A 26,788-nucleotide genomic window follows, 5' to 3' on the forward strand; every position below is an offset into this window, starting at 1 on the left:
AAAAAAAAAAACACCCACCATGAAATGGAAGTAAAATTGGATTGTTGGATTAACCCCTTCATAGCTGAATTTATTTCCAATTACTGTATTTTTCGGACTAAAAGTCACTCTGGAGTATAAGTCGCACCCTCAAAAAAATACATTATAATATAAAGAAGAAATAAATTATTTATGAGTCGCACTGGAGTATAAGCTGCACTTTGGGGCAACACTTCTAAACAACTGCATCAAGCCCTGCTTAATGCTTCGTTCACACCCAACGTAATTCACACATCAAATCTGCATTGGCTCCCCCTTTTTCGACGCCCGTCAAATTTCGATGCTCACTGCTTGTCCAAAAAAACCTGACGCTCCAGAGTGGGAGAAGCTACTGTTTAAACTTTTTAGCCTCAGCGCTTCATGGAAGCGTTGACTGCATTTACTATGCATGGGAGACACAGATGATGTTGAGCGATCAGGTTTATTTATTTCGTAGAGCTCTATTAAGGCATTGGTCAACACGTCTCCAGTGCTCTGTATGCATCAGCTGCAAGGGTTATCCGGGTCGCTCTGTGCTGCCGAGGAGAAACGCATTTCTTCATGTGGTTGTGGTCTGAAACACATAGGAGTTTACATGTAAATGTAAGTAATGACTCTTGTTTTAGAATGACTTATAAAACTGATGTCGAGCGCTGGCAGCTACACGTTAACGCGGATGATTGGCGTCTACTGATGATGTCATCGAATGGGAGTGATGTCCAGATTAGAAGACACTATTTTCCAATAACTCTTGGTTTGGCGCAGGGAGAAGCTGTAGGGTTATGGGAAGAATTCTGATTCGGCCTTGCTGTCTCAAATTAGTCCACGGAAAGAAAAATTGAAATCAAGAATACTAATGTCTTGCTGCAAAGAAGACAAATAGTATAAAAGAGAACAGTCAGATTCTCCTTCTGCATTGCTGTCACTAGCAAGAACTGATGCAGACACTTACAGCGCCCTCTAGCGGTTGTTAGTGGCAAATAACTGTTAAATGGCAACCAGTTGTTAGTGAGAAAATAAAGAATATGTGAGCCTATAGTTTTTTTTTTTTAAATCACATTTAAGTCGCACCCCTGGCCAAACTATGTAAAGGAAACTGTGACTTGTACTCTGAAAAAGGTTATGAAAAAATATTCTTTAATATCTTTTCTGTACGTTGTGAATGATGTTCTCTTTTTTGTTTGCATTGTGTCCATGCTAATGTGTGTGTATATACTGTGTGTATGGACACAATGCTACGATGTGTGTGTGTGTGTGTGTGTGTGTGTGTGTATATACAAACGCACGCACACACACACCGTGCGACTGTCTTATCCTTTGCTCTGCCTCTCAGCCTGTCTGAGATGAAAGCTGCAGCCTTTGATTTTTGTTCACGGCTGTTCTGTGAATCCACACCTCCTGTGTGAAGGTCAGAGAACTATTAGGTGAGGCTCTGTGTGTCAGAAAGCAGCATGGAGCTGCAGAGGTGGGTGATGCTTAGTTAGGCTTTGTTAATTCTTTAAAATCTAAATCACAAGTGTTTCCCTTAATAAAACCCTGCCATATGGTAGGTAGCAGCAGAGCTGGCAGCTTCTGGTCAGTCCAAAAAGAGGTGAGTAAATGTTGTTCTTGGAGGCTCGTTTATCATCAAACAGCCTATGCCATATTGATTATTCCGTACGTTGGTTGGCGGTGAGGAGGTGAAATATGGAGGAGCGGCAGGCGCTGAGTAGAATCTGGATGCTTGCAAGTGCTTGTGCATCACACAGCCGGCTGGCGTGACGCATGTGTTCGAGCACGAGAAAATACCAGCCTAACTTCTGCTTTATGCTGATAAACTAAGCTGACATCTAGTTGTAACTTTTTTTTATATATTTAATTCCTGAAACCTTGTCTGTGGTTCTTATATGTACAGTGCAATATCTACTGTTACTTTAGGTTGCAGCACATGCTGTGTGAGCTCAGAGAAAACTTTTCTTTAATTTTTAGTATTCTTTAATAGAAAATACGACTTTGTCTTTGTCCTCAAAAGAAATCATAATTCTCCTAAGCAGAGATAAGTAATGGTAATCATTACAATTTTCTCTGACATTAGCTTGCTGAGGTTGTGATCAGTCATCCATAGAAAATGACTTTATGTGTTTGAAGCTTTTCCAATATTAGCCCTGTTATAGTCTTCCCAATGCTCCTGCTCCTCTTTTTTTCTTTTTGTAAGTCATTCTATGGAAGTGAGCCGACCGTCGCTATTGTCTGTAAGAACCTCAAAGCTCAGCTGAGTATTGAAGCAGATTCTGAGTCCAATCCGCGGTGGCATTTACATTATCCTGTCAGGGCAGGTGAGTAAGGCTAATGGCATCTTTGCTGTCATTTTCAGAGCTTAAGGTTTATCAGGGTTCTCCGGGGGTGAAGGGCCATGACTTTCCGCCTGACAATTACTCTCCTGCCAGACTGTCTGACAGGAAGTGAGGAAGTGCCAAAGCTCCAGGCAGATTTTACACATGAATAGAAGCGGGGCTGATGAAGTTATCTTAAGTTCTCTAACTTTGAATTTCTTTCTGATGCAGCGTTGATGGATAAGTGGCAGAAGAGGGATTTCTTGGTCTGATCTGCCCAAATTCTAATTTCCAATTCATTTTTATCTGAATCTCTATATTTATCTTGAACTCGTTTGAGTACCCTTAATAGCCTAACAACCATTTTTCTCTCGTATAAATACATTTCAAGATCCTCTGAAGTTTAAGTTTGTAAATCTTAAATATCAACGCCCTATTTCGCTCTGATTCTACACCACAGACCCTTCACAGAGGGCAAGACAAACTGGTTAATGAGAGTCGCTCTGGGGAAAAAACAGAGACAGGTTGGTAACACTGCAGCGAGGTGCCACAGTGATGCCTCAGCAATTTGAGAATAGATTCTCAATCAATAGGCTGCCCAATCTGCTCCGTCTGCTCATCACATTCCCTTCTTTCGATGCCTTCGCTCTCTGCTGCTGAATCTCTGTCTGTTGTTTTGTACCCAGAGAGGCTTTTCCTGCTGCAGATCTTTCATTATTTTGTGCTCAAGTTTGCTGATATGATTTCCACAAAGTAAACAGCAGCAGTCAAACAGCCACTTCATTCTGCTTTTACTTGTCTCTTGATGGCAATCCAAGCATACGTCTGGAGGTGACTTCTATTTCGAACCATTTAATGATACTCGGTAATCTGTGTGGTTTCACATTTCTATGTTTTTTTTTTTTTTTATCAGTTTTTTTTCTGCTGTAGTATCAAAGCTGTTTTAGGGGGGGGATAAGGATTAAAAAATACTTCAAGGCATCACCACATGGTTCCAGGCTTTTAAATTTTAACTTTCAGTGTAGCGTTTTAACCCTTTAACACAGAAGATGTCGTAAGTGACACTTAAATATGAGACAATCCCTCTGTGACATACCGTAAATCTTCGACTATTTAAGGTAAACCAGCTGATTCACGTTGATTGCGTAGCCGCGTGACTACAGTGAAGGGTTGTATATCAGCACAAGCCTTTTGCAGGCTTCAGAATCTGCTCAAATTGTGTTAGTCCTGTAAACGGTTGAAGAGTTACGGTAGATAAAAGAATGTCAACAGTGGTGCTAAAGCTCCGGTGTGTAAGGGTTTAACTCCATTCATCCATTTTCGGAACCAGTTTTATCCCTTGCGGGGTCAAGGGGCACATCTCACAGGTCGTACACCCTCCTGGACAGGTCTGTTGCAGGGCCACAATCATGCACACACACATTTACACCTAGGGATAATTTAGGGTCATCAATTAACCTATAAAGTATGTTAGGTTGGTCTAGTTGAAAGCTAGAGTGCCTGGAGAAAACCCACGCATGGATGGGGAGAACATCCAAAGGACCTTCTTGCTGTGAGGCAAGAGCGTTAACCGCTGCGCCACCGTGCAGCCCAGGGTTAAACTCTACACTACAATCACAGGAGGGGGAAATACATATTTATCACTTTCCTGTGCTTTTAGCACAAGTTGGTAATATGGAAAGCAAGCATCTTATCAAAGCTATGATTGTATGGCTAAACTGACCAAAACCATGCTTCAAAGTGTAAATGACGTAATAGAAACATTTTTAGCAAATTATTAATTTGTAATGAAGAAACTGCTAAATTCAAACACATTCACAGAAAAGAACAGTGATAAGGACAGTAAACTTGGTAAAGCAAAGCACCGCCCAACCCGGATGTTAAGCTACTTTCACACTGGCCTCTGCAACGTGCCGTCAAGCGGCACTTCCAGTGAAAAGTGTTCATGTTAATGAGCATAAATATGCGTTTCAGGCTCCCGCGTTCATAACTCTCCTGTTCACATGTAGCTACAAAGGTTTTCTACTACCGCACTACATACAACCATTGAAAATCTATTGTAAGTCAAACCAGGTCGAACTTTGACCAATCAGACTCTGATTTGGTAGTGATGTATGGATGGCATCCCTTTAAAATCATGGAAGTGCCAACTGTTTCAAAGGTGGTCATGGACACTGTCAGAAAAAATGTGCAGAATTTGTACCTTTAGAGGTACAATGGCTTGTCACTGGGGCAGTACCCTCAAGGGTACAAATGTTGTACCCTTTCATATAGGTGCATATCTGTACCCTTTCAGTATGTACCTTTCAAAGGATAATATGTACCTCTGTGGACTAAATTGTACCTTATAGTGCTATGGTACCATAATGTACCTTTAAAAAAGGTACAAATTTGTTCTTTTAAGGGTACTGCCCCAGTGACAAGCCTTTTGTACCCTCTGATGGCAAATTTGTACCAGATACAGCACATTAAAAGACCAGTATAATGTTTATCACATTTATTAAACATTCAAAACAATTACAATTCTGACATTACACAGTATGTACAGTGTCACAACAGGATGCATATATTTACAATTATTAGCAATTTTACAATAATGAAAAATCTATATTTTTCCTTCAGTTCACATTGCATTCATTGTAATTATAACCTTAACATTTGATCAATTGTAAACAGCACATAGCACTTCAGTTACCATTTTTAAACCATGAAATAAAACTTGTGACATAAACAAAAGAAGCACTAGACCTCATTTTAAGTACATCTTTCTACTGCATTCTACATTTTCTAAAAATAGATAATAAAAAAGTAAACTTATAACCAAGTTTAAATGAATAATTTAAATAAAATGCATAAATGTGATAAGATAATTTTGATACGAATTCTAAAAAGAAGAACTATAAAACACACTAAAGATTACCAAGGATTACGTTTATGTCAATACCTAGTAGATCCTCTGCAAGCATCTCTTCTCTTGCTTCTTTGGAGACTTTGGCTAATGGAGCTTTTCTTTGAACAAGCTCAAGCACCTTTGGCACAATTCTGGTAAACGCAGTCTTTGAAGCGCTGGCTTAGACTGACAGGTGATGGATTCCATAGGTCAACTTCATCAAACATCTGAAAATTGAAAAAAATTAGAAAATTAATCATTCACTTTAACTAAAACAAACAAAAGACATAAAACATTCTAATATTCTTGTTGCCTCTTTCATTGCCATTTCCCTTTAGTGATCTCATTGTATAAATATTACTTAGCTTGAATGACTATATATTTATATATGAGTTTAGAAAATTACAATGTTTTTACAATAGAGTTAAAGCTGTTAATGGTCATTTTAGCAGATGTCTCAGCTTATATTAACATTCAAAATGTATTTTAAGCTGAGAACTGATTTAAAATGTCACTGACCCCTGAGGTTGTCTTCAAGAAAGGGTACTTCTTTAGTATATCCTCTCGCACCTTGCTGTACTGGATATGCAGGACATTCACATGACCTTCAACTTCAATGATGCATCCTATTGGATCAAATTTAAAAGTCCATATTAATAATAAAAAATACAACTGCAAGCACTGATTACTGGGGTTAAAGCACTTTGAGATGATGTTTAAAGACAGTTTGTGCAGAGTGGTTTGGAGTTGATCAGAAATTAACTTCCGAGTTGTAGGCGGGGCTATTGACACAGTAGTAACCCTCTGCTGATGTCCGATCATCCCTTTGTTCACGCCCTCTCCCTCTAGCTTACAGTCCTTCCAACCTAAAACTAACAGTGGTGAAACCAAAATGGTGAGCAATATTGAAGCTTTCTGGCCATAGTTTAGATCAAGCTCAGACAAGTATGATGAAGATGTTAATGGATCTGTTTGTCTGCAAGTGGACGCATCAGAATACAGCAGAGCAGAGGGACTCGGACCCACTTCATTTCATGTGGTGCGTCACAATAGAGACCTTCCTCAAACTGCATTTATTTAGTCTGTTCCTGATTCATCCCAATTTGAGTGAATACTCAGATGTGCAGTTTTAAACGTGTTCTTTTAAACTTATACTGCGACATGTTAAAAATGGGGGACCCACTCCAATGAAAGTTATTTTTTAAAATGTAGCATTTTTATGATGACATATTGTTATAGGTTTAAGAATAAAACTGTGTTTCTGAATATTTATTTTCTCAAATTGGGATGAATCAGGAGCAGATGAAAAGATGTAATTTTAGAAAGCTTGTAGTTGTTACATACAAACTACATTTGGCAGGCCACAAGCTCCCTGCTCCGCTTGTCTTCATTCTCGTCTGAGTTGGCATCTGGCTCACATCTATAAGGCTGGATAGCTCCAATATTGCACGCCAATTCTGTTGCTTGGGGGTTGTGAGGAACTGTAAGGTAACGGGAGCGTAAACAATGGCATGATGGGAAATTAAGGCCGGTTAACTCTGCAAAACAGTCCTGTCAAGAACTTGAAGGTGTATTCCAATTGAACTGCAGAAACCATGTCCCAGTAAACATTTTTCCCCCTCAAAAACTGCATAATCAATGCCTGTCTTTGTATAATAATAATAATAATAATAATAATAATAATAATAATGGATTTATCTGCGCTTTTCAAGACACTCAAAGCGCTTACAGTGTGTCCATTATTCATTCACTCCTCATTCATACTTGGTGATGGTAGCTATGGTTGTAGCCACAGCTGCCCTGGGGCAGACTGACAGAGGCGTGGCTGCCAGTTGGGGCCTACAGCCCCTCTGACCATCACCGGGATCATTCATGCACATTCACACACCAGTGGAGCCACACTGGAGGCAAGGAGGGTGAAGTGTCTTGCCCAAGGACACAACCACCTGAGCCACTATCGCCCGTATAGTCAATATCTTGTTAATTATGCAGAGCTTTGTTGAAGGAAATACAGAAGAATTATATGTTTGTATGATGAGGACAGTATTCCAGAATGTATTCAATGTGTTGTGACTTACTCGGTGCAATCTGCTGTTTCCCTAGAAAACTTTAAACTAGTTTGGATGATCTGCCTTACTGCACTGTTTGACAACTAAACTGAATTGGAAAGACAGCCTGACTTTGAATGCTTGAAATGACTTTGGGAAAAAATCATTTACTTACTTTGGCAAGAGAGGTGTCTTCAACTCTTCGTCTTGTTGTAGGACTGTGTTGTAATATTATTTTGTCATCTGAGTCCACTTCAGTATCTCCACTTGAACTGGTATTGCAGCTCTTTGCAGGACAACTCAGCTGATCTGTCAAAGTATTAAAGCTTTCAGTTACTGTAATATTTAAATTAGTATGATAGCAAAAACAAAAAAAGTAAAAACAAAGATTTTTAAATACTGACCAACTTAACAGTTTAGCAGATTTATTTTCTTGTCTAAGACAGCAATAGGATAAAAAACTCATACTTATTTGCCCGTGTTTTGTTCCCCACAGTGTCCTGTCCTCTTCAGCTCAAAAATGTTCTTAATTTAGCATGTACTTGAAAGCAAAAACACAGATTATTTCCCTTGGAAATAAATTCAGGCATCAAAGGGGAATTTACCCAAAACCATTCAAAACAAAATAGATAAATTACAATTTAAAAGAAGAACTTCACCTTCTGGATTTGTATCTTCGGCCAGACAAATTTCCAACACACCAAGGTTTGGGTTTTTCAACTGGAGATCAAAAACCTGCTCATCAACTTCTGTCTTTGAGTCATCAAACACTTTCAAGTCCAAGGTTGGGATGTTAAACTTTTGGACAGCTGTGAACACAGCAAAATTATGTTTAGAATACAGCACAGAAATTATCTTTAAATACAAAAGCAATTAAAAAAATCTGTTTGCATCACAGCTGACAGTTTATCCACAAAGTTGACTGATTCCTGTAAAGAAAAATGCTGGAAATTGTGATGTTTCCACTCACCGCATTCCCAAAAGGATTTGAAGGTCAGCTGAACTTCAAAACATTTTTTTTTTTGGCGTTCGACATGTTCACGCACAGCTTGCATTTTTCCTGGTGGGAAAAAAAAATAATATATTACAAAAAAGAAAAAACATTACAACACCAAAAGGTACCAACACAGCATTTATTCAGATCTAAGCCCTGTTCCAAATAAATTTATACATTTTAAAATAGTGATGGGAAATATACAGTTCACACTAGCTGCCACAGCAATGTTGCAGAATTTGCAGAACTGCTAAAAAAAAAAACACTGGCGACAATGCACTGGCTTCTAAGGGCCTACAGATTTATTTCTTGGAAGTTCATTTAAAATTTTTTATTTTTTCCTGGTTTATAGATGAGTTTTTGGTATGGGAAATGTGACGAGTATCTGGAATCACGGACTTCCATTTAAAAAAATAATCTCTGCAAGAGAATGTTCAAAATCAACAACACAGTGTAAACTTTGCTTGACCAACAATGAGCGATCATGACAACCTAAACAGTCTGTCACTGTCTTGCATTCGAGAAATGGTGGCTGCCCGCCGCGCGCACAGCAGCTAAGGCAGGCTGACATATATGGGAAGGACCGCCATACTGGGGTGTAAAAAAAATAAAACGCTATTGGACTCCACACACATTACAGATTAAAATGATTAACGCATTGAATTCAACGGACCTGATAAATATCAGAAGGAATTATGGAGCTGGTCGTTTAAGTAGCTGGCTTCCTTACTAAGAAAGACAGAAAGAAAAAAAGGGGGAGGGGGGTAGGCGGCAACAACAACCGGTGCATCAACGCCAGCGTACATCGGTAAAACGGCGACAGAATTATCTAGTGAAAAAAATGTATATATTTCAATGTATTTAACGGAACGCGGCACAACACCAATAAAAACAACAGCTTAATTTATTTAATGGCTGCATTTAGCTGAACTTCAAACGGCTGAGGCTAACCGTTAGCAAACTCCTGCTCGTAGTTTTCAATCTCCTCACAGGCACATACACGGTGGAATAGCAGCATTCCACTACACAAAAGTTATTCCTTACAGATAAAATAACCGAACCCGCTTAAAACAAGTTTCCAACTTATTTTTGAGCAATTAGCAGACTTACCTCAGTCACAGCCTCTGTCTTCCTCCGTCCGCTGCGGGATAACAAAATGGCGGAAGAAACGAAACTTAAGAAAGTAGAGTGGGCGTGGTCTCGCTGGTTTACTCCAACATATTTCCTCTACGTTTTTACACCTACTTAAACAAAAATTACTGATGGTAACTCCGAAAAAAGTACTCTCTCATTTTTCCTGTGTAGGTACAAAAGCTAAAAGGTACTAATATGTACACATAATGTAACGTAGTAACAGAGAAATTTACTTTTTTATGAGAATGCATGATTAGAAAAAAAATAACTTAAATTAACAGCTCAAAGACTAGAAATTTAAATTGAACTTAGGCCAAGTTAAAGTACACCATATAAGGTAAAAAACATCAAATAATTTTGTCTACATTGTGCTTTTGCTCTAAATTAAATATAAGTATATTTTTACTTATATATAAGTTAAAAAAAAAACAGGCTCACACTAATACATGTTTCAAAGTTATTATCTTGATGCTCTGCACAATCAATAAAATATAATTTGCTTGTGTACTGTTCAGAACTAGTCATAAAAGATGTGTGGTCTCTTAAATATATTTGGTTATTTAAATAAATAACCAACAACATATTAAATGATTTTGGGTGACGTTTCATACACTTTGAATTATTACTTTTGTCACACAAGTGATTGTACCTTTGTTTGTGGAATAAAGGGTCCAAATATGGGCCCTCTGATGGTTGGAAACATATTTGTACCTTTTTTATCCTTAAATGGTACATATGAGTACCCTAAGGTGTAATTATGACCCACTTAGGGTACAAATTCACCATTTGTACCCTAAGTGTTCACAAACGTACCCCAACCATACCCTTTTTTCTGACAGTGGAGAAGAAGCTAATAACTTCAGGTTTTTTTATGACAACAAGTCTTTCATATATCGGAATAGAGCTGTGAAAGAAAAAGCCTTGAGCAAGATTCCTCAGATTTTTTGACATTTTATACCAAGACTCTTCTAACTGTAGGTAGCAATCTAGTAAACAGTGTGTCACGTTGCACGGTGTGTCTGCAGCTTGAGATACCTGTGCAAAACAATTTTTGCCCATTACTGCTAATTACCTTCTAGAAGCTTCCTAAAGCTGCTTCTGATCCAGTTCATAGATAACTGTTATAAATGTAGGAGTGGAGGTAAGTTAACTGGATTTTTATCTACTGTGATATGTTAGAAATTCCGTGTTTCTCTAATATATATTAAAACTGCAGGTTTCAAAGAAACAATATTAATGAAAGTAGCAGCAATTTTGCATTTCCCTTCATGCACTGTGCAAAACACACATCTTCCTATCAGTTTTGGATCATGACTTTCCCTGCCCAAATGTTCCTCACAGGCGTTTGCTTTCTGTGTTTTCAGGAGATTAGAAACATGCACAACGAGCAGCTGATGGGCATCAGACGAGAGGAAGAGATGGAAATGTCTGATGATGACATGGAGGACCCTCCTGACAGCAAGGACTCTGAGGACTCAGGTATGCATATGTGCATGCGTGTTTGTCTACAAATCAGCACTACTATCATTGTGACTACTAAAAAAAAGCCAACGGTATCAATTAAACAACTAAGAGGCGTTCTTCAAGATAAATGGCAACTGGTGTCTAATTTTCACAAGGAGTTATGGCTAAAGTCCCATGACCTGCTGAAGCAACAAAAAACTAATGGCGCTGATATTCTCCCAAACCACATCCAATAACCCATGGGTCTGGAGGATGAGTCTCCGGGGAAACATGCAGAAACCATTTATCAGCACACCAAAAGACATCCCTCACCCTGAGTTTCATTCCTCCAAACCTGCTGAGCTTTTTTCTTGTTCTTCCCACCTGTTAATCCGTTTGATATCTTCCATCGCTGGCATGTCAGTGTCTCTTATTAGCATGCAAATGTATGCAAATGCATTAGTCAGCTCAGCCTTTCTCATTTACAGGCCTTAGTAATTAGAATTGTTGTCAAGGACCTATCGTTTTCCTTAATGTTGTAGGACTGGCTGATGTGACACAGTGTGGAGTGTTACCGCTCTCTTTGTGCACCAGCATTTTAAACAAGGGGTATTTCAGCTCATCAGCTTGCCCCTGCTCAAACGCCTGAATCATGACTGCCGTCTCTTCAAAGGTGAATCGATGCTGCGCACCTGAGCTATGTGCAGAATAGAAATGTAAAGCCTCACTGCTACCTTTTTGATATGTTCTCATTCCAAGCTGATGATGCTTTAGATCAATACTCTCCTCGTCTCAAACCCTAATTTTGCTTGGAAAGACGCTCACACAAACCTCCATGTGGACACACTCACCCAGCAAGAGTTCATTAGCACATCCAGTGGTCCTTCATGATAGACTGCAGGCAGCCCCCATGAACACCTACACAGAACCTGACTGACCCACAGAGAACAGAGATCATCTTCCCTGCAGCTGCTGCATTGCTTTTTCTTGAAATGTTCTCAGGTCTCATGAAAGCTTCTCTGTGTGTCATCCCTCTGCACCAAAAGTCAGGTCAAACATACAACTGAGGAGAATGTGGGGTTTTACAAAGCCTCCAGTCATTGTCTGCATGAAGCATCAACCTACTGACTTCCAGATTGAATCTCATTTTAAAGCTGAAGTAACTGGAGCAAAGTGTAATTCACAAAGTAACCTCTAGGGGATTGTTGCACACGTGTCATTGTCTCTAAGACATGACACAACTGAAACTGAATCGTGTGTTACACCATTACATTGAATAACGGAAGGAGTGAATCATCGCACCGCTACTGCATGCCGCTATGTTTATTTTAAAGGTGTTAAACATGTGTTTTGGTAAATTTAAGAATAATGTTCGATTTATTAGATTACATTACAGCAGGCTTAGTATGAGGGAACTGATAAACTGACCCAGAAAAAAAAAGTTTTAACCAAATCGTAATTAAAGTGTATTGTAGTCCTTAGTTTCTATTCCCTCCAAGGAAAAATTAACAAATGAAATACACATGGTTATTGTCTTTGCTTGTGTAGCTATACTTTTATTATTGCAACATTGATCCGGTTAACCCTTTAACACCAGAGCTTTAGCTCCAATGTTAACATTCTATGCAGGGCTCCAGACTGCGACCAATTGCTCGCATTTTGCAACCAAAATTTGAGAGTGTGCGACTGAATTTTACATCCAGTCGCACATGTGCGACCAGTAAATTTGCCTCCCCCACCCTCCGTATTTTTTATACATTAAACGTGGAAGGGGCACGTCAATGATCAATGAAATAATCTGAGACGCGAGCGCACACACACGCAGGCAGACACACACTCGCGCACATACTCATGAAACGCGAGCACACACTCTCGCGTGATACCTGTCTGTGAGGCGGCCACTGCGTGTGAGAAGAGTAAGTCACTGTAAGTGGCTAAAATATGTGGAGGGGCGGGGCCTAGAGATATTCGCGCGCGCGTAAACATCTGTGGGAAGGAAACGGAGACAAATATAGTCACAACCTGATATGTGCGTCTGAGCTATGAGCAAGCGAACCATTGATTCATTCTTCCGACCTGCGGCTAATGTAAAGCAGGGGTCTCAAATTCGTGGCCCGCGGGCTATTTGCGGCCCCCAAGATGATATTTTGCGGCCCCCGACTTAATATGAAAATTGAATGTAACTGCAGCCCGCCAGTTTTAATGAATGACACTTTTTCATTGTCGTGCACGGAGATGACCAACCAATCACAGTGGTGTAAATTACTCTTGGGGGCGGGACAATGACAGGGCTTGAAAGCAGGACACCTGACAGCCCCCTCCCTCCCCGGACCACACTAAGGAGTTCCTTACTTTCCTTTCTAGAACGTATCTATTCGCTCGTAATTTTCTGAATACATGCAGTCCGTGCTGAACTTTTCTCTGGGTCTCACAGACCCGGAGGAAGGTTTAGTGTTTTGGTTACGGTTACGGCGGCGCATCAAACAGTTATGCACGGCCGTTACGGCAGCACACCGCTCCCGTCCCGCGGGAGTCGGGTCAGCTGAGGAGAATAAATGTCCCACACCTACATGCGTGACAGCTAACGGGGCTTGAACTTTAAACACGTGCGGGCAAAAACAACATTAGTTTTAGACTCACTGAAAATACGTGGGGAAAATGCAACGATAGACGTGTTTGAGATGAACCGGCACCTCGCCTGGATCGTTGGGGAGACCAACGATGATTGACAGTTGATGTTGGAGCAAAAACAAAAATATATGGCTCACACCAGGTGATCTGCGCAGCGTTGAGTTCACCTGGGTGATCTCAAACACGCTTATTGTGCATCTTGGCTGCACCTATTTGGTGTCACAAAGATAAATTTCCATCCGTTTTCTTTACTCATTTGTACTGTCATGACAACGATGGTGCTGTCAGTTTCCCTGTTGTTGCATTTTCAAAAGTGGATATTAAAATGTGACACTGAATTTGAAACAGCACATTGTAATTTCTGCATCTATTATTAAAGTATTTATTAGTAATACAGTGGAAATTAGTAGATTTGGTTAGCATGTTGATTTACGGTATGCGCCCCTAAATTTTCTGGTTGCGCCCCTAAAATTTTCAGTTAGGGGCCACTGTGCTCCTAGTGAAAAAAGTTAGTCTGGAGCCCTGCTATGGACGACCAAATCTCCTAAACTGTTTACGCAGTTAATGAAATGGCAGTGGATTCTGTCGCGGAGAAAAGCAGCCTTGCGCTCATATGCAACACTTTACTGTAGGAATGTGTTCCATAACGGCCTAAAGCCAATGGAAAAAAAACGCTTTTCTCCACATGAGAATCAGCCAATTTACGATAACTGTTTAAACCATCACACCGTGTGTGAGAGCTTGTGTTATTCAGTTGTCACTGGAGGCCTCTCTTGTGTTAAAGGGTTCATATTCATTTAATTGTTTACTTCTTTTTCACCTTGAAACTCTTCACCAACAAAGACGGGGTCTTCTCATCGACAAATAAGCTGCTAGAGTTCATAGACCTGTGGAAATGTGCGTGTCTCAACATTTCAAGAGAGGATTGAGATTTTGTATCAGACTTTAAGCATTTTCCTGAAAGTTACACAGTGATCCAGGTCACAGAGGTACTTGAGCTGTGACTCACAAAACAGAGTCTGGGAATCTGTCTGATCTGTGGTTCCAGCTGCTTGAAGATAAAACACAGGAGCAGGAAGCCAAGTGGTTTCATTTGCAAACATTTATCAGATTCATTTCTTTGAGTTAAGGATATGGAACGTCTTCGCATGCATTTAAGAGATGCAAGAATGCAGCTTTTATGTGTCTTTTATTTAGATACGCATCCTCAGAGCTAAATTTGGCGGGTATAAGCAAATGAGCACTCATCCACTCATTAACGCTGTGACCCAGCTGAAGGGTGATCCATAATGACCTGCAGATTCAGTATTCTGTTCTGTTCAACACATGTAGGTGTTTCTCAAGCAGAAGCCTTAAAGGAGGAGAACGACTCGCTGCGCTGCCAGCTGGACGCCTACAGAAACGAAGTAGAGCTGCTCAAGCAGGAGCAAGGCAAGAACCAGCCAATCAGGAGCGAGGAGGACAGCACTCACTCGCAGCAGCTCAGCTTCCTGCAGCAGGCTCTGCAAGGCATGCAGAAGGTAATGCTTGTCATTCACACGCACGTACAGAGACATTTAGTCACAGCTTTCCATACATCAGCGTGACAATGACTTTAATCCACCAGAATGCACTCAGAAGAACAAGACCACTCAGGGTAACCCATCAAATTTTCCTCACTGGATGAAAACCCCAACCGTCATTTATTCATGACCCAGCACTTTGAGGGAACAGCAAAGTTCAGCTGTTTGAAGCAGCTTTAAACGAAAATATATATCCAGATTCACTTAACTCTGAAGAGAAGACGACAAGCCCAGCGCTGTATATTTCTGCTTTTCTTAAAATGTAAAAAAGTTTTGAGGAAAAGCAAATCAACAGATCTGAGTGTTGTGTACTAGAGTTTACATCTGAAGTACATTTTCAGGCTCCTGTTTTAAAGAAAGTTGGCTCTAGTTAATAATTACATTAATTTAAAATGCAATCAAAACTATATTTTCTGTTTTTTATTCCGTGTCCTTTATATAAAAACAACACACAGGCAAATCAGAAAGAGTGGTATTGTTTACAAGCTTTGGTCTGCAGTTTTAGTGTTGGTTTTGGTTTTTAGTCTGAATACACCCTTAAATATTGTAGTACATGTGCCTATGACAAATATAGCATCCATCCATCCATCCACCAATGCATCATTTAACTAGCAAGCTAGTTAACTATAAGTATATTACAGGGTAAAAGAAAGAGCAATTCATGACTAAGCCCCACTTATTTTTCTGAAATTTAAGCTCACCAGGAGGTACCAAAGGTTGCAGTTCCTCAACAGGCCACTGGAGGCAGGTTGCAAAAGAGAGCCATTCTCCATGGATTCTTATTTAAAAAAATGCACCCAAAACAAATGTATTTACAGTGTGGTTTAAAGGTACGACGGAGTTTAAGGGCCAGTTTACAAAAACAAACAATTTTTTTTAATTACGACTTTCAAGTCGTAATTTTACGAGAAAGCAAGTCATAACTGTTAAATTATGAGATTTAAAGTCGTAAATTTATAAGAAAAAAAGTTATAGATAACGAGGAAAAAACACCAAAGTTTTCGGTTGATGAAAGATGAAATATGTGGAGCCTTTTGTGAATTTTTATTTCCGGATAGGTTTAAATAACAAAGAGATTCTGAACCTTTTAGCGACTAAAAATCAGATCAATTGCAGTGGAGCCAGCTTTCCGGGGTTCGGTGTCGGTAAAGCAGAGTTTCAGATGTAAAATAAGGAGCTCAGAGACACGTTTGGGTGTATAGGACCGCTGCAGCCTTTATTTTCCTTTTCATTCACACACCCTGAAGTTCATTTGTCACCTTACATCATGAACCTGTCATCCGAACACCAATGCAGAAGTAAACAGTGTTACATATGCCCCTCCTCCAGATGAAACGTCCCGTTTCAACATAAAACAATAAAAATTAATGAAAATAGTCTGTTATAATAGCATTAGAATGTTGAAAATGCCAAAAGTGCTCCTCCTCAGACAGAAGCATCACACAAACATGGAGGAAGAAAGGATTGTAGTGAACAGCTGCAGGGATACCGACGGCTTCATTGGGCTGCAGAGATCCTGCAAACCACCCATCAATGAATAAAACATTAATAAATCGTAAATCAAACAAATGAGTTTCCAGACATTTGGAACGTTATCAATAAACATTCAGCTCACCTGTTCCATTGAGTTCAGTCGGTCTGCTCTGCTGCTGCTCTGTATGCTCACTTCCACTTTTATCTCGTAAAATTACGAGTTTTTTTCTCGTAAATCTATGAATTAAAATCTCGTTATTTTACTTTTTTATTTTTTTGGTGGGCCTAAAACTCCGTCGTATAAAGGATCTTTCAGCAAAGAGGTGTTGTTTTTTGATCAGCAAAGGTGGAGCCAACAGAGCTTTAAGGTTTACTTTGTTCCACCTTACTCCCTTTTTGGACACATTGTTGAGGTGGGCTGAGGTATTTTTTTCCTAAAAATAGCGGCTTCATTTTTCCCACTTTCAGTCCTTTCAAGGGAAACTGGAAGTCTGTCTTAACAGGCAAGAGGTAAGACATGACTGACAGCACAGCCATTGCAGTTTAGAGTCAATCAACCTCCATCATTTCAGGATTCCTGGAGAAATCCACCTGGATTCAAGCATGAAGTCTCAGCAGTGACCGCAAAACATCAGTGGACCTCTTTAAAAAGCTTCTGTAGAGGAATTTCTGCTGCTCTCATCAATCACACTGTTTTAATCTAAGAACACAAATATATTCAAATTACAGGTCATCTAGTTTTGAGTAAAATGTAAAGAGCAAGCACTGGTAATTCAGCTTCCTCTAAATGTCCCTTGACAACGTAGAAACCGTTTGATTGACAGTGGCATTTGTCAGGCAGCCCCCTTTCCCTTCACCGCCTCATTTAACAGAGAAATTTCATGGACTTAAGTTTGGAAGAAGAGAATCCATTAAGGTTCGACTGTTCATTTCTGCTCCGAAGGAGTAATTACCTTTTTTAACTTTCTTGTCTCGTTGTAGGTTTATGCAATGACAGGCTTAAATTAACTCAACTCCAAGACTTAGGAAAATTGGATCCCTCTGCCCTGCAGCACACTGTGTCACCACACTCACTTAATTTAGCAAAAAACATAACAGGAAATCCCATAAGTCTCTTGTCCAACCACCAAATTGTTCCATACTTTTGTTGTGAAAGGAAGACATCGTGACAGGAAATGGATCTTTTAGGGGTTTGAATGACTTTAATGGACAAAATGGAGATATTTAGTTAGATAGCCCTTACACTGTTAGGTGAGATTGATTTTTTTTTTTATGCAAATACGTTCGTCTCAAACCGTCCAGTCATTAAGCGTCTTAATGTCGCCGTCTCTGCACTCAAATGTTTGAACAATCAGTTCCTTTCTCTCAAGACACGAGCCCTCATGAAATTTTGATGAGATCTCAAATCAGTTTGAGATCTTTTATTCTTTAAAGGCCTAAAAGGTCTACTCAAAATGAGATGCTGAGCAGCAGCTCACATGGCAACGGTTTGAGAAAAGGAAAGAAATCCCATGAAGTGCTGCCTCCACGTCAGCTGGAGGGAAAACCAGCAGCTTTCCGTAACCCTGCAGAGACGCAAACACTGACAAACATCTGTCAGCCCCATTTCAAAGACAGGAATCCCCTGCTCCGTCCACTGAAGAGGCTGAAATGACAATAAAAACGTACATTTAATCATGTTTGCCCGGGAAGAGCTCTTGTCCGCTGCATCCACGTGTCACATTCCATTCAAGTCAGGCTGATGTGTGGAGTGCAGCCATTGGACGTCATCAGAAGTGACAGGAGGGTGTCAAAGCAAGTACCTTACCCCGTCATCAGCTGATGTGACATCTGTACTTCTGCATTTCAGGGCAGCTTTCAAGCACCGTAGCATAAAAAGATGTGTAAGTAACCCTTGTGCTATCTTGTGGGGTCCAGATGACCCCACTCCCAACGTTAACGTTGGGAGTGGGGTCATCTGGACCCCACAAGATAGCACAAGGGATGAGAGCACAAACCTAGATTCCAGTGAAAGCAGAACTTGTTTTCATGTCCTGTTTGCAGATTAATTTACAAGACAAAGTAAACTGATTTTCCCATATCAATACGTATCAATGCATACATTTTTATTTTATATGAACTGTGTTATTGGTTAATGTGTTGATTTTTATTTTAAAGAAAAGGATTTATATTGTTTATTGCGGACGTTTAAATTTCTTTTATTTTTTAATATGATTCTTGACTTATTTTTGTCAATTTTATCCATTTATAATCTTTGAAAAAACGTTTGTTTTTTTAATCATCAAATAATCCATCAACAGTGCACTCCAAATGAATAAAATATGCATCACTTGAAGTTCTCAACAAGAAGCCTCCTGCTTTGAATCTGCCCTGAGGCTTTTTCCATGAGGAGTTCAATGCCGTGAGGGTTTTCCCACAGGTGATCAGGAACTTGTTCACAGTCCAAAGATATGCACATTCAACCGATTATTGATTCTGTGGGTCTCTGCAGGTGTGAGGAGTTGGTGTGAGTGTGTGTAATTGTTTTGTGTGGCTCCCCGATGCTGTTTAGGACCAAGCAGGTTTAGAAAATGAACGGTTCATCCAACACTTTGTGTTTGTGTGTCGAAACACTTGGGATCTTTTGGAATTTGAGTCCTGCATGAGCAAGAAGTGTGTTTTTTATTACGTTTTTTAAAATAATGGACTGCTGAGGAGTAATAAATATAGATGGAGAAGGGGAACAAATTGACTAAATGCAAGCTCCTGTGAAGGGTGCAAGTCATCTTTAAAAGTTTTTACCCAAGTTTGCCCTACATTAACTGATTGACTGATTGACAATAACCAATGAATTGTTATTCTACCTCTACAGTTGCCTTACTTTGATAAGTGGAGCCATTTCGTACACTCAGTTTAGAGTTAATGAATGGTTCTTCCTTCCATTTATACAGCAACTGCTAAAAATGAGGGAAGAGTTGAAGCAGCGGGAGGCCGAGCTGCAAAAGAGCTCAGAGGACAAACAGCAGCTGAAAACACAAGTCCAGAACCTGAAGGAGGGTCTGCAGAAACTGCAAAGCGCCCAAGCAACGCAGGTCAGTGTGAGGACAGCACGTCACTCCGAGCACAGATATGGACGGCAGAGGCTTGCAACAAAACTCATCCGAGGTTTTCCTTTCTGTCGGAGCGAGAATCCTGCCACATTTATGTTTCCTTCTGTGTTTTATTTTTTTTATTACAAAACAGATATTAACTCATACAGTTTCACACGGTTCAGTCTATGACGGAAAATAAAAATCTGAAGGAATGAAATGAAGAAAAGCTAAACGTACTTCAAGCCTTGCAATCAGGTGAAACTTTCTTTGTCATCTTAAGTTTTGAGTCGGACCCAGTTAACCAGCAAAGAGGAAGTTACAAACCGAACCCCAACTTCAGCCTCATCCGATTTTAAGGTGTGATCCCTAAATACTACAAAAAAGGAAATGATACAACAGCCATATACAATTAAGAATTTTTTACAAATAAAAATAAATAAATGTGAGTCCACCATAAATGCAACTTTATTAGCAACGTATTTGTAACAATCAAGAGTCAGTCGCCCCATATTATGAAGAGAGGCTTCATACGTGCAGGAACAACTGTTGCAATACATTCCTATTAAAAGTAAGATTCATGTTAAATGCAGAGTTATTTTATCAACTTTGTTAGCTTTAGGATTTTAAAAGCAGCTGCTTTCACCAGGTAGATGTTTTTAAGACACAAGACAGAGGCAAGTAAGTCAAGAGTAAGTCATTGACGGAAAGAATCTGCAAGTTTTTTAAAATAAAACTTCCTTCAGAATCTGAAATAATGTAAGTTAATCTTTTGTCTGGTAGCAAGTGACCCACAAACCAGTACCGTTCTGCAGCCTAGGGGTAGGGACTGCTCTAGTATGTATGTGCCCTCATCCTAAATCAGCTGAATTTAGCATAAACTACTTTTGACTTTTGTTATCGCGTTTTTTCATTACCTTTTTTTTTAGTATGCATCTGCATCATCGTCAAAGCCGTGATAGGTTTTTGTCCAAATGATCAAAACTCTCTCAGTGACAGATCAATGTTTCACAGCTGCAAAATCCAGAGCTAACAACGGCACATTGTCCCTCAAACTCGTCTGTAGCAAATGTTTCCGGGCCCAGTTTTTCCCCATCAGGGACTTCCGACTTGGCAGCGCTTCAGATGCTGACGTTCCTCCGCCCGCCATTTCCAAGCGCCTCAGCTTAAGCCCCTCTTGAATTAGGTAATAATACAAAGTAAATCCTCTAGAAGTAGTCTGGGAGCCTCTCCTCGTGTCGTGTGTTTGCAGAGGGATCCTTGGATGTTTCACGTAATTCAGAGATGAATTTTGTTAACAAATCCCTCCAGAGGGGGGCCAAAGTTGTCAATAAGTAGTTAATGGTGATGACTTTGATTAGAAATGCAGCCCAGCGACTGTGATCTTGGGGGACCATGCTAATTAAATTCCCGTATACAGACAAACATGAATCATGAGAGACAGACTCATTACAGGCAGAAAGAGAAATCAATTTTGGGGTGTGGGTTCCTCTGAAGATTAGCAGTCATTCTGAGGTATTTTGTCACGTGGAGTTTTTCTTCACTGCATCAATTCTGCTTCCTTGCTTCAATCACGGTCCCTGCTGTCACCCAGCTGTCGCCACACATTACTCCTGAGACTCCCGTGCAGGTCACTGAAGACATTACCCTGATTATTATTTTTATTATTATGATGATGATGTTGATCACAACAAACGAGTTGATCATTTTGTCACGTATTGTGCCATCCCTGACAGCCAGTCTCTCCTCTGACTGATACATTCATAACGTTTGTGATTAAAAAGGGATCTGGGCGATACGATCCTCACTAAAAGAAGGCAATGACGGTGCCCCCGTTGGGTCCTGGCTTCTGATTCCCCCCCAAAAAATAGTCATTTTTTTACAAAGACAGTAGCACTCAGCTCTCAATATAAAACTCTGGAGTATTTTTTATTGTAATAAGCCCCTCTTACTTTAGATGGAGTGGGAAAAGTCCACAGGAAGCTCTCAAAAAAAACCAAAAGGAAGTAGAAAATGAAAACGACCCCCCTGGAATATTTGCTTAGTTGAGCATCACAGTGCTATTTTGGTGGTAGTGAGCACTTAAACAACACGTGAGGGTGAAGTAGGTGAGACACAGACACGTCATGCAGATGTTTCATTTTTTCCAATCCCCCCCCCAAATCCTGCAGACTGTGCAAGACCAGAACTAATTAGGGAAAAAACTTGCAACAATTATCGACTGGCTCAATCCTTCAAAGAAAACTGCAAAAAACCAGCAACCTCATCATTGTAAAACCATTGATGGTGTCTTGGAACACACTTAAACATCACTGTGGTTTACTGTTACTTTCTCTGCAAATGCAGCCTTTGACTCAAAATATTGTAATCAACATTATTCAGTCACCAATGCCCAAGATGATACAGCAATTCTGGTTTAAAAAAGCTAGATTAGAGAACTTTTTCTTTCTTCAGCTTTCATAGCTTTTGATTGAGCTAAAAGAAGGTGTTGTGCATCCATTAGCATGCCCTTAGCTGACAGGAAGTGAATAATCATGAAAATGAAGACATTTTCTGACCTTTTCGATGATAAATAAACAGTGAAGTGTTAATCAGTTAATGTGATGGAGTTCAAGAAAAAGTTGTGCAAATCAGAGCTGTAGATGAATTTCCTGCTGATCGTTCAGCTTCTTCATTAAAGCAAATCTGTCGTGAGCAATCAGGATTCAATCTGTTTCATATTCAACGACTGACTTGTTTGTTCCAGATTTACAAAGGATGAGAAGTACTTTTGTTTCATTTCTGGAGATGGCCCTCATTGTTAACCCCGTTTTTTTTTTTTTTTTCCTTTTGTCTTCCTCATTTGTTACCAAACATCCCAATTTGACGCATTGTCCATCGTCTGATGTGCTGCAGCTGGAGATGCTGAAGCAGGATGATCGAGGCGGCGAGGAGAGCGTCAATCAAAGCAGCGTAAGTGAGAAAACTGTGAGCATCCTCACCCCTCCAGACCCCCTTTGATCCTCTTTCTCTTCTGCCTCTACTTTTTTGGGTTTATCTCTATCCTGGCTTGTTAATCATCTCCTGATTTTCCTCTCCAAATGTCTTGCGGTGACATGACAGATCATTACAGGCCAAGCCGGTTGGCTGTAACCACATTAGTCACTGAATAAATCACGCAGACACAAGCAGGCTTGCAAATAAAAGAGTCATAAAGTCAAAATGTTCTGCACATGTGCATATGTCTGCTCTCCCACACACCAAACCGTACTTGCAGGCTGTTCGGAATATATTAAAAACGGAAAAAGGCCACCAGGCACCTCGCACCAGCAGTGAAATTGGTACACAGAGCACTGAGGAGGACGACAACCACAGAGGAAAAGTCTTTTGCCTCTTCCCTGCTCCTTGTCAGAGATGTGAAACAAACAACTTCATCATTCACCTTCCTAGTGTTCCCGCTCCCTCCCTGCTTGTTGCTGCATCTTTTTTGAGTGACAGTGAGTGTGTGTGTTGTGCATCTCTCTCAGATCAGAGACGTAGCTGCTGGCTGAATTTCCTCTCTGCCATCATTATCTTCATTGTGTGTCTGGATTGATGTGTTGGCGGCGCAGCCTTTTGATGTTTGGTTTGCATATTTCTGTCATTTTCTACACCTTGTGCTGCACGCATCGCCACCGTGGTTTTTCCCTCAAGTCTCTGCATTTCTGCTAACTGCGTTGGGGGTTGCGTGCTTTTGCAGGAGGTCACAGTGGTGTCCTGCAGTCAGGAGAAGGAAGGTCCCACGGAGAAAACCCCACAGAGTCCCGTCCACTCAGAGAGGGAAGCTCTTCTAGTTGGTAAGCTCAGTCATCATCACTTGATTCACCCTAAAACGCTTTCAGTTTTTATGTTTGCTTTTAGACACAGACATGTTTAAATTTAACCCTCGTGCTATCCTAGGCACTTTAACATTGGCAGTTGGGTCATCTTGACCCACTAGACAGTGCTCTGAACCTTTTTTCTTCAATAATTTTTGATCTTCACTGGTGTCCATGGATTACATGAAATCTTTCCACCTTCATCCACCTTTGTCATGGTAGGGAGAACACGTCAATGTAAGGGTGGGGTCATCTAAGATAGCACAAGGGTTTTTGTTTTAAACCCATTAAAGTTGAAGTGTTCCCAGTGGTCTTTTAATTGTGATTATTCCGTTTTAGCCAAAATCAAGAAACCTCAGTCATTTTCATTTTCATAGTTTTTGCAAAACTGCATTAGAAGTTCACGTCTGAGTTATGGGCAGGCCTTTTGGCAGTTTTACAACAGTTTGAGTAAAGACATACTCAGAAATGCAATATCTTAATGTAAATGTCTTCCATCATGAGAAAAGTGCTACAAGTGTTACGGGGGGGAATAGGAGGGACGTACCCAGGCGCAGAGAGGAGAGGAGGCAGGAGGATGCAGGGAATGGGGGTTTTAATAACAAAACTTACAAGAAAAAACCAAAACCACTGCTTAAGCAGGCTCGAAGACTCGAAAGACAAAACGCTCGAAAACAGGCAACAGCACAAATACAAACTATCGACCAGCACAGGAGGAGGGGAAAGACAAGACTTAAATACATACAGACAAACGAGACACAGGTGAACACAATCAGGCAGGATGGGGAACCAAAGTAAAACTCACAACAAAAACAAAACAGGAAACCCTACAAAATAAAACAGGAAGTGAACTGAAAACATCACAGAACAAAAAGGAAACAAACCACAAGGGCAAAGAAACAGAAACCGTAACAACAAGAACATGTTAAAAACACCAGAAACACCCCTTTCGTCAGAGTAGGTCTAAAACCTTGGAGAGGTCGCTGGCAACACCTTAGTAACACATGCTCTTTGACATACCATAACTCCTTGAGTGGTCACATGGTCAACATGAATCAGTTGATTCTGAGATGGAGAAAAGCGACATTGCACAAAAAAAACAACACACTACTAACGGAAAGTGTTGCATAAAGTTACAAAGGCAACAGAATCAGCTGATTGTGTAAGCTTTACTGCTGTAAAGTGTGGCATATCTGTCCAGTGCTGCTTCTCTCCACTCAAGAATCCGCTGGAATTATATATATATAATTATATATATATAATTATATAGCGTAAACCGGTAAAGACTTACGGTAGTTAAAAGAATGCCAATACCGATGCTACTCCTGTGTTAAAGGGTGAAAATGTTTAGGGCCTTAAGGGTAACACATCCGTTTATCTTCTCGGTCTTCTTAGAAATGATCACTGAAGCTCAGAGAACTGTTCTTCCTGCTGTTTCACGAGTAAAGATCAGCCTTTGACTGTGCCTGAGCATGTTTCTATCCTAACACCATCATTCACAGATGGACGGGCTCTCTGTCTGTGACTGTTAGTGTCCTCATTCCTTCTCCTCTGCAGCCAGATGTTGCTGTTTGATCAGAGCAGGACAGGATCTCTGAAGTCTCACAGATGCAAACCTGTCATATTTCTTTGACCCAGTTAGTCAAAATGGGCTGAAGTGACTAAAGTATGTGTGATTCCTGTATAAACAAAAAGGGTGTTCGAAATGTGTTAACCCATTAACATATCAAACGCTTAAATAGCACGCGCTCCTTGACCTAACCCAACTCTTTGACCGTTAAGGCGATCAATGTGAATCAGCTAATTCTGACAAGGAGAAAAGCAGCTTTTTATATCGGCTTTGCACCACTGTGCAATACATTACTAGCATAAAGTGTAACATAATGGCAGCAAAGCGTTGCCTATTGGTGCAAAACCGTTTCCTGCAACAGAATCTGCTGGAATTATGTTAGTTGCGTAAGCAGTTCAACAGTTGCGATAGTCAAAAGTATGTAAATGTTAGAGCTAAAGCTCTGGTGTTAAAGGGTTAAATCCATTCATTCATTTTCTGAACCCTTTTTTATATTTTATGGGGTCACGGGGCTGCTGGAGCCTATCCCAGCCACTGTTGGGCTGAAGCGGGGTACACCCTGGACAGGTGGGCAGTCTGTTGCAGGGCCACAATCTCGCTCCAATAGACACCCATTTACACGTAGGGATAATTTCGAGTCACCAGTTAACCTATGAAACATGTTTTTGGACTGTGGTAGTAAGCCAAAGTGAAAGAGTTAAACACGGTCTGCATTGTGGGTAAAAAAAAAAACATAAAGAAGTGTTTAAAGTCTGACAAGAAAGAGCTTTCGAACAATTCGAACATTCAGGGATGGGGTCTATTAATTTCTAAATGGGAAATGAACCGTTTTTTTGCTCTGATACTGACACATGCTGGCTGTTTTCAGCTGGATAACATTTTTGTCAGCTTTAAGGCAATAACTTTGGACGGCAAAGTCTGTCTGGCGAATAAATCACTGATTCGTCTGTCTGGGAGCGCCGATAGATTCCCGTTTGTTGCAGCCGCCCCACTCTGACACTTTGTTTGTGCACACATTGATCTGACCTCCTGCAGGTGACAAAAATGAAGTCTTGCAGGAGCGTTTTCCCCTTTAAAAGCCTGGAGCTTGTGCGTTTTGGTGCTCAGCAGAGAGCTTGGCGGCTGCGTGTTTGTTTGAGTTTTTGCCCTATATGTGGTTAGGAAGCCCCCCACTTCTCTCCCGCTCCATCCTCCGAGCTCATAGCAGATGGTCGGTTTGAGCTCAGGGAAAGTAGAGCTTTGATGAGAGACAATAGCATCAAAGCCGTCATTAAACACTCCTTCTAATCTGGAGCTGAAACATACAAGAGCCTCTTAGCAGTAATGGGACTCTGGGAAAAGTCCCTTGAAGCTGGTGCTCCTCATGCTGGAGAAGAGGAGGACTTGTACAAACGCTTGTGAATTTTTAACCGATGAGTGGAACTGAAGGTATGTTGCATGGCTCAGCGGTAACATCATCCCGATTTGTTGTTCCTTTAGGGATCATTTCAACGTTCCTGCATGTGCATCCGTTCGGAGCCAGCATCGAGTACATCTGCTCCTACCTGCAGCGCCTGGACACCAAGGTAACAATCATCACACCGTCCTCTGTGAGCGGCAGCCAAAATCCACCGTAAATAAAGAAAGGGCTTTCTGGCAAGCATTAAGATTTCTTTGGTCATTTTTGGGGACAGAAGAAAAATATTTTCTCAGGGCAGCAGGAAAGGAAGTGACAGTTGTATATGTTAAGGTGATTAACTACTCCGTTTCTTTGGTTCCAACAGTTTGTGAAGTTAAAGCTCGCGGCACTGAAAAAAAGAGACTGAGCAT

The 26,788-nt window shown here is 40.5% G+C and overlaps 1 protein-coding gene and 1 long non-coding RNA gene across 11 annotated transcripts in view; one reads left to right on the top strand and one right to left on the bottom strand.

The window, feature by feature from the left end:
* The window catches only part of enox2 (ecto-NOX disulfide-thiol exchanger 2), a 223,206-nt gene that overhangs the window by 190,673 nt on the left and 5,745 nt on the right, over positions 1-26,788 (top strand). For all 9 annotated transcript variants that reach the window (XM_023958993.2, XM_023958992.2, XM_023958990.2 and 6 more), the window contains 6 exons: positions 10,761-10,875; positions 14,803-14,990; positions 19,436-19,576; positions 22,469-22,525; positions 23,292-23,388; positions 26,459-26,544. In XM_023958993.2, the coding sequence (XP_023814761.1) occupies positions 10,761-10,875; positions 14,803-14,990; positions 19,436-19,576; positions 22,469-22,525; positions 23,292-23,388; positions 26,459-26,544 (684 nt within the window). The remainder of the gene's footprint in view (positions 1-10,760; positions 10,876-14,802; positions 14,991-19,435; positions 19,577-22,468; positions 22,526-23,291; positions 23,389-26,458; positions 26,545-26,788) is intronic.
* Positions 6,595-9,716, bottom strand: LOC110015506 (uncharacterized). Of its 2 annotated transcripts, none has more exons than XR_013658503.1 (5): positions 9,373-9,716; positions 8,239-8,328; positions 7,928-8,077; positions 7,444-7,577; positions 6,595-6,701 (listed from the first exon to the last, which is right to left on the bottom strand). It is a non-coding gene; the product is annotated as an uncharacterized LOC110015506 (long non-coding RNA). The 2 variants fall into 2 exon arrangements; XR_013658504.1 differs by lacking the exon at positions 9,373-9,716 and adding an exon at positions 8,936-8,973.

The sequence above is a fragment of the Oryzias latipes genome, chromosome 10 (genome assembly GCF_053564925.1).
Source record: "Oryzias latipes strain Hd-rR chromosome 10, Olatipes_Hd-rR_3.1".
NCBI classification, from domain to species: Eukaryota; Metazoa; Chordata; class Actinopteri; order Beloniformes; family Adrianichthyidae; genus Oryzias; species Oryzias latipes.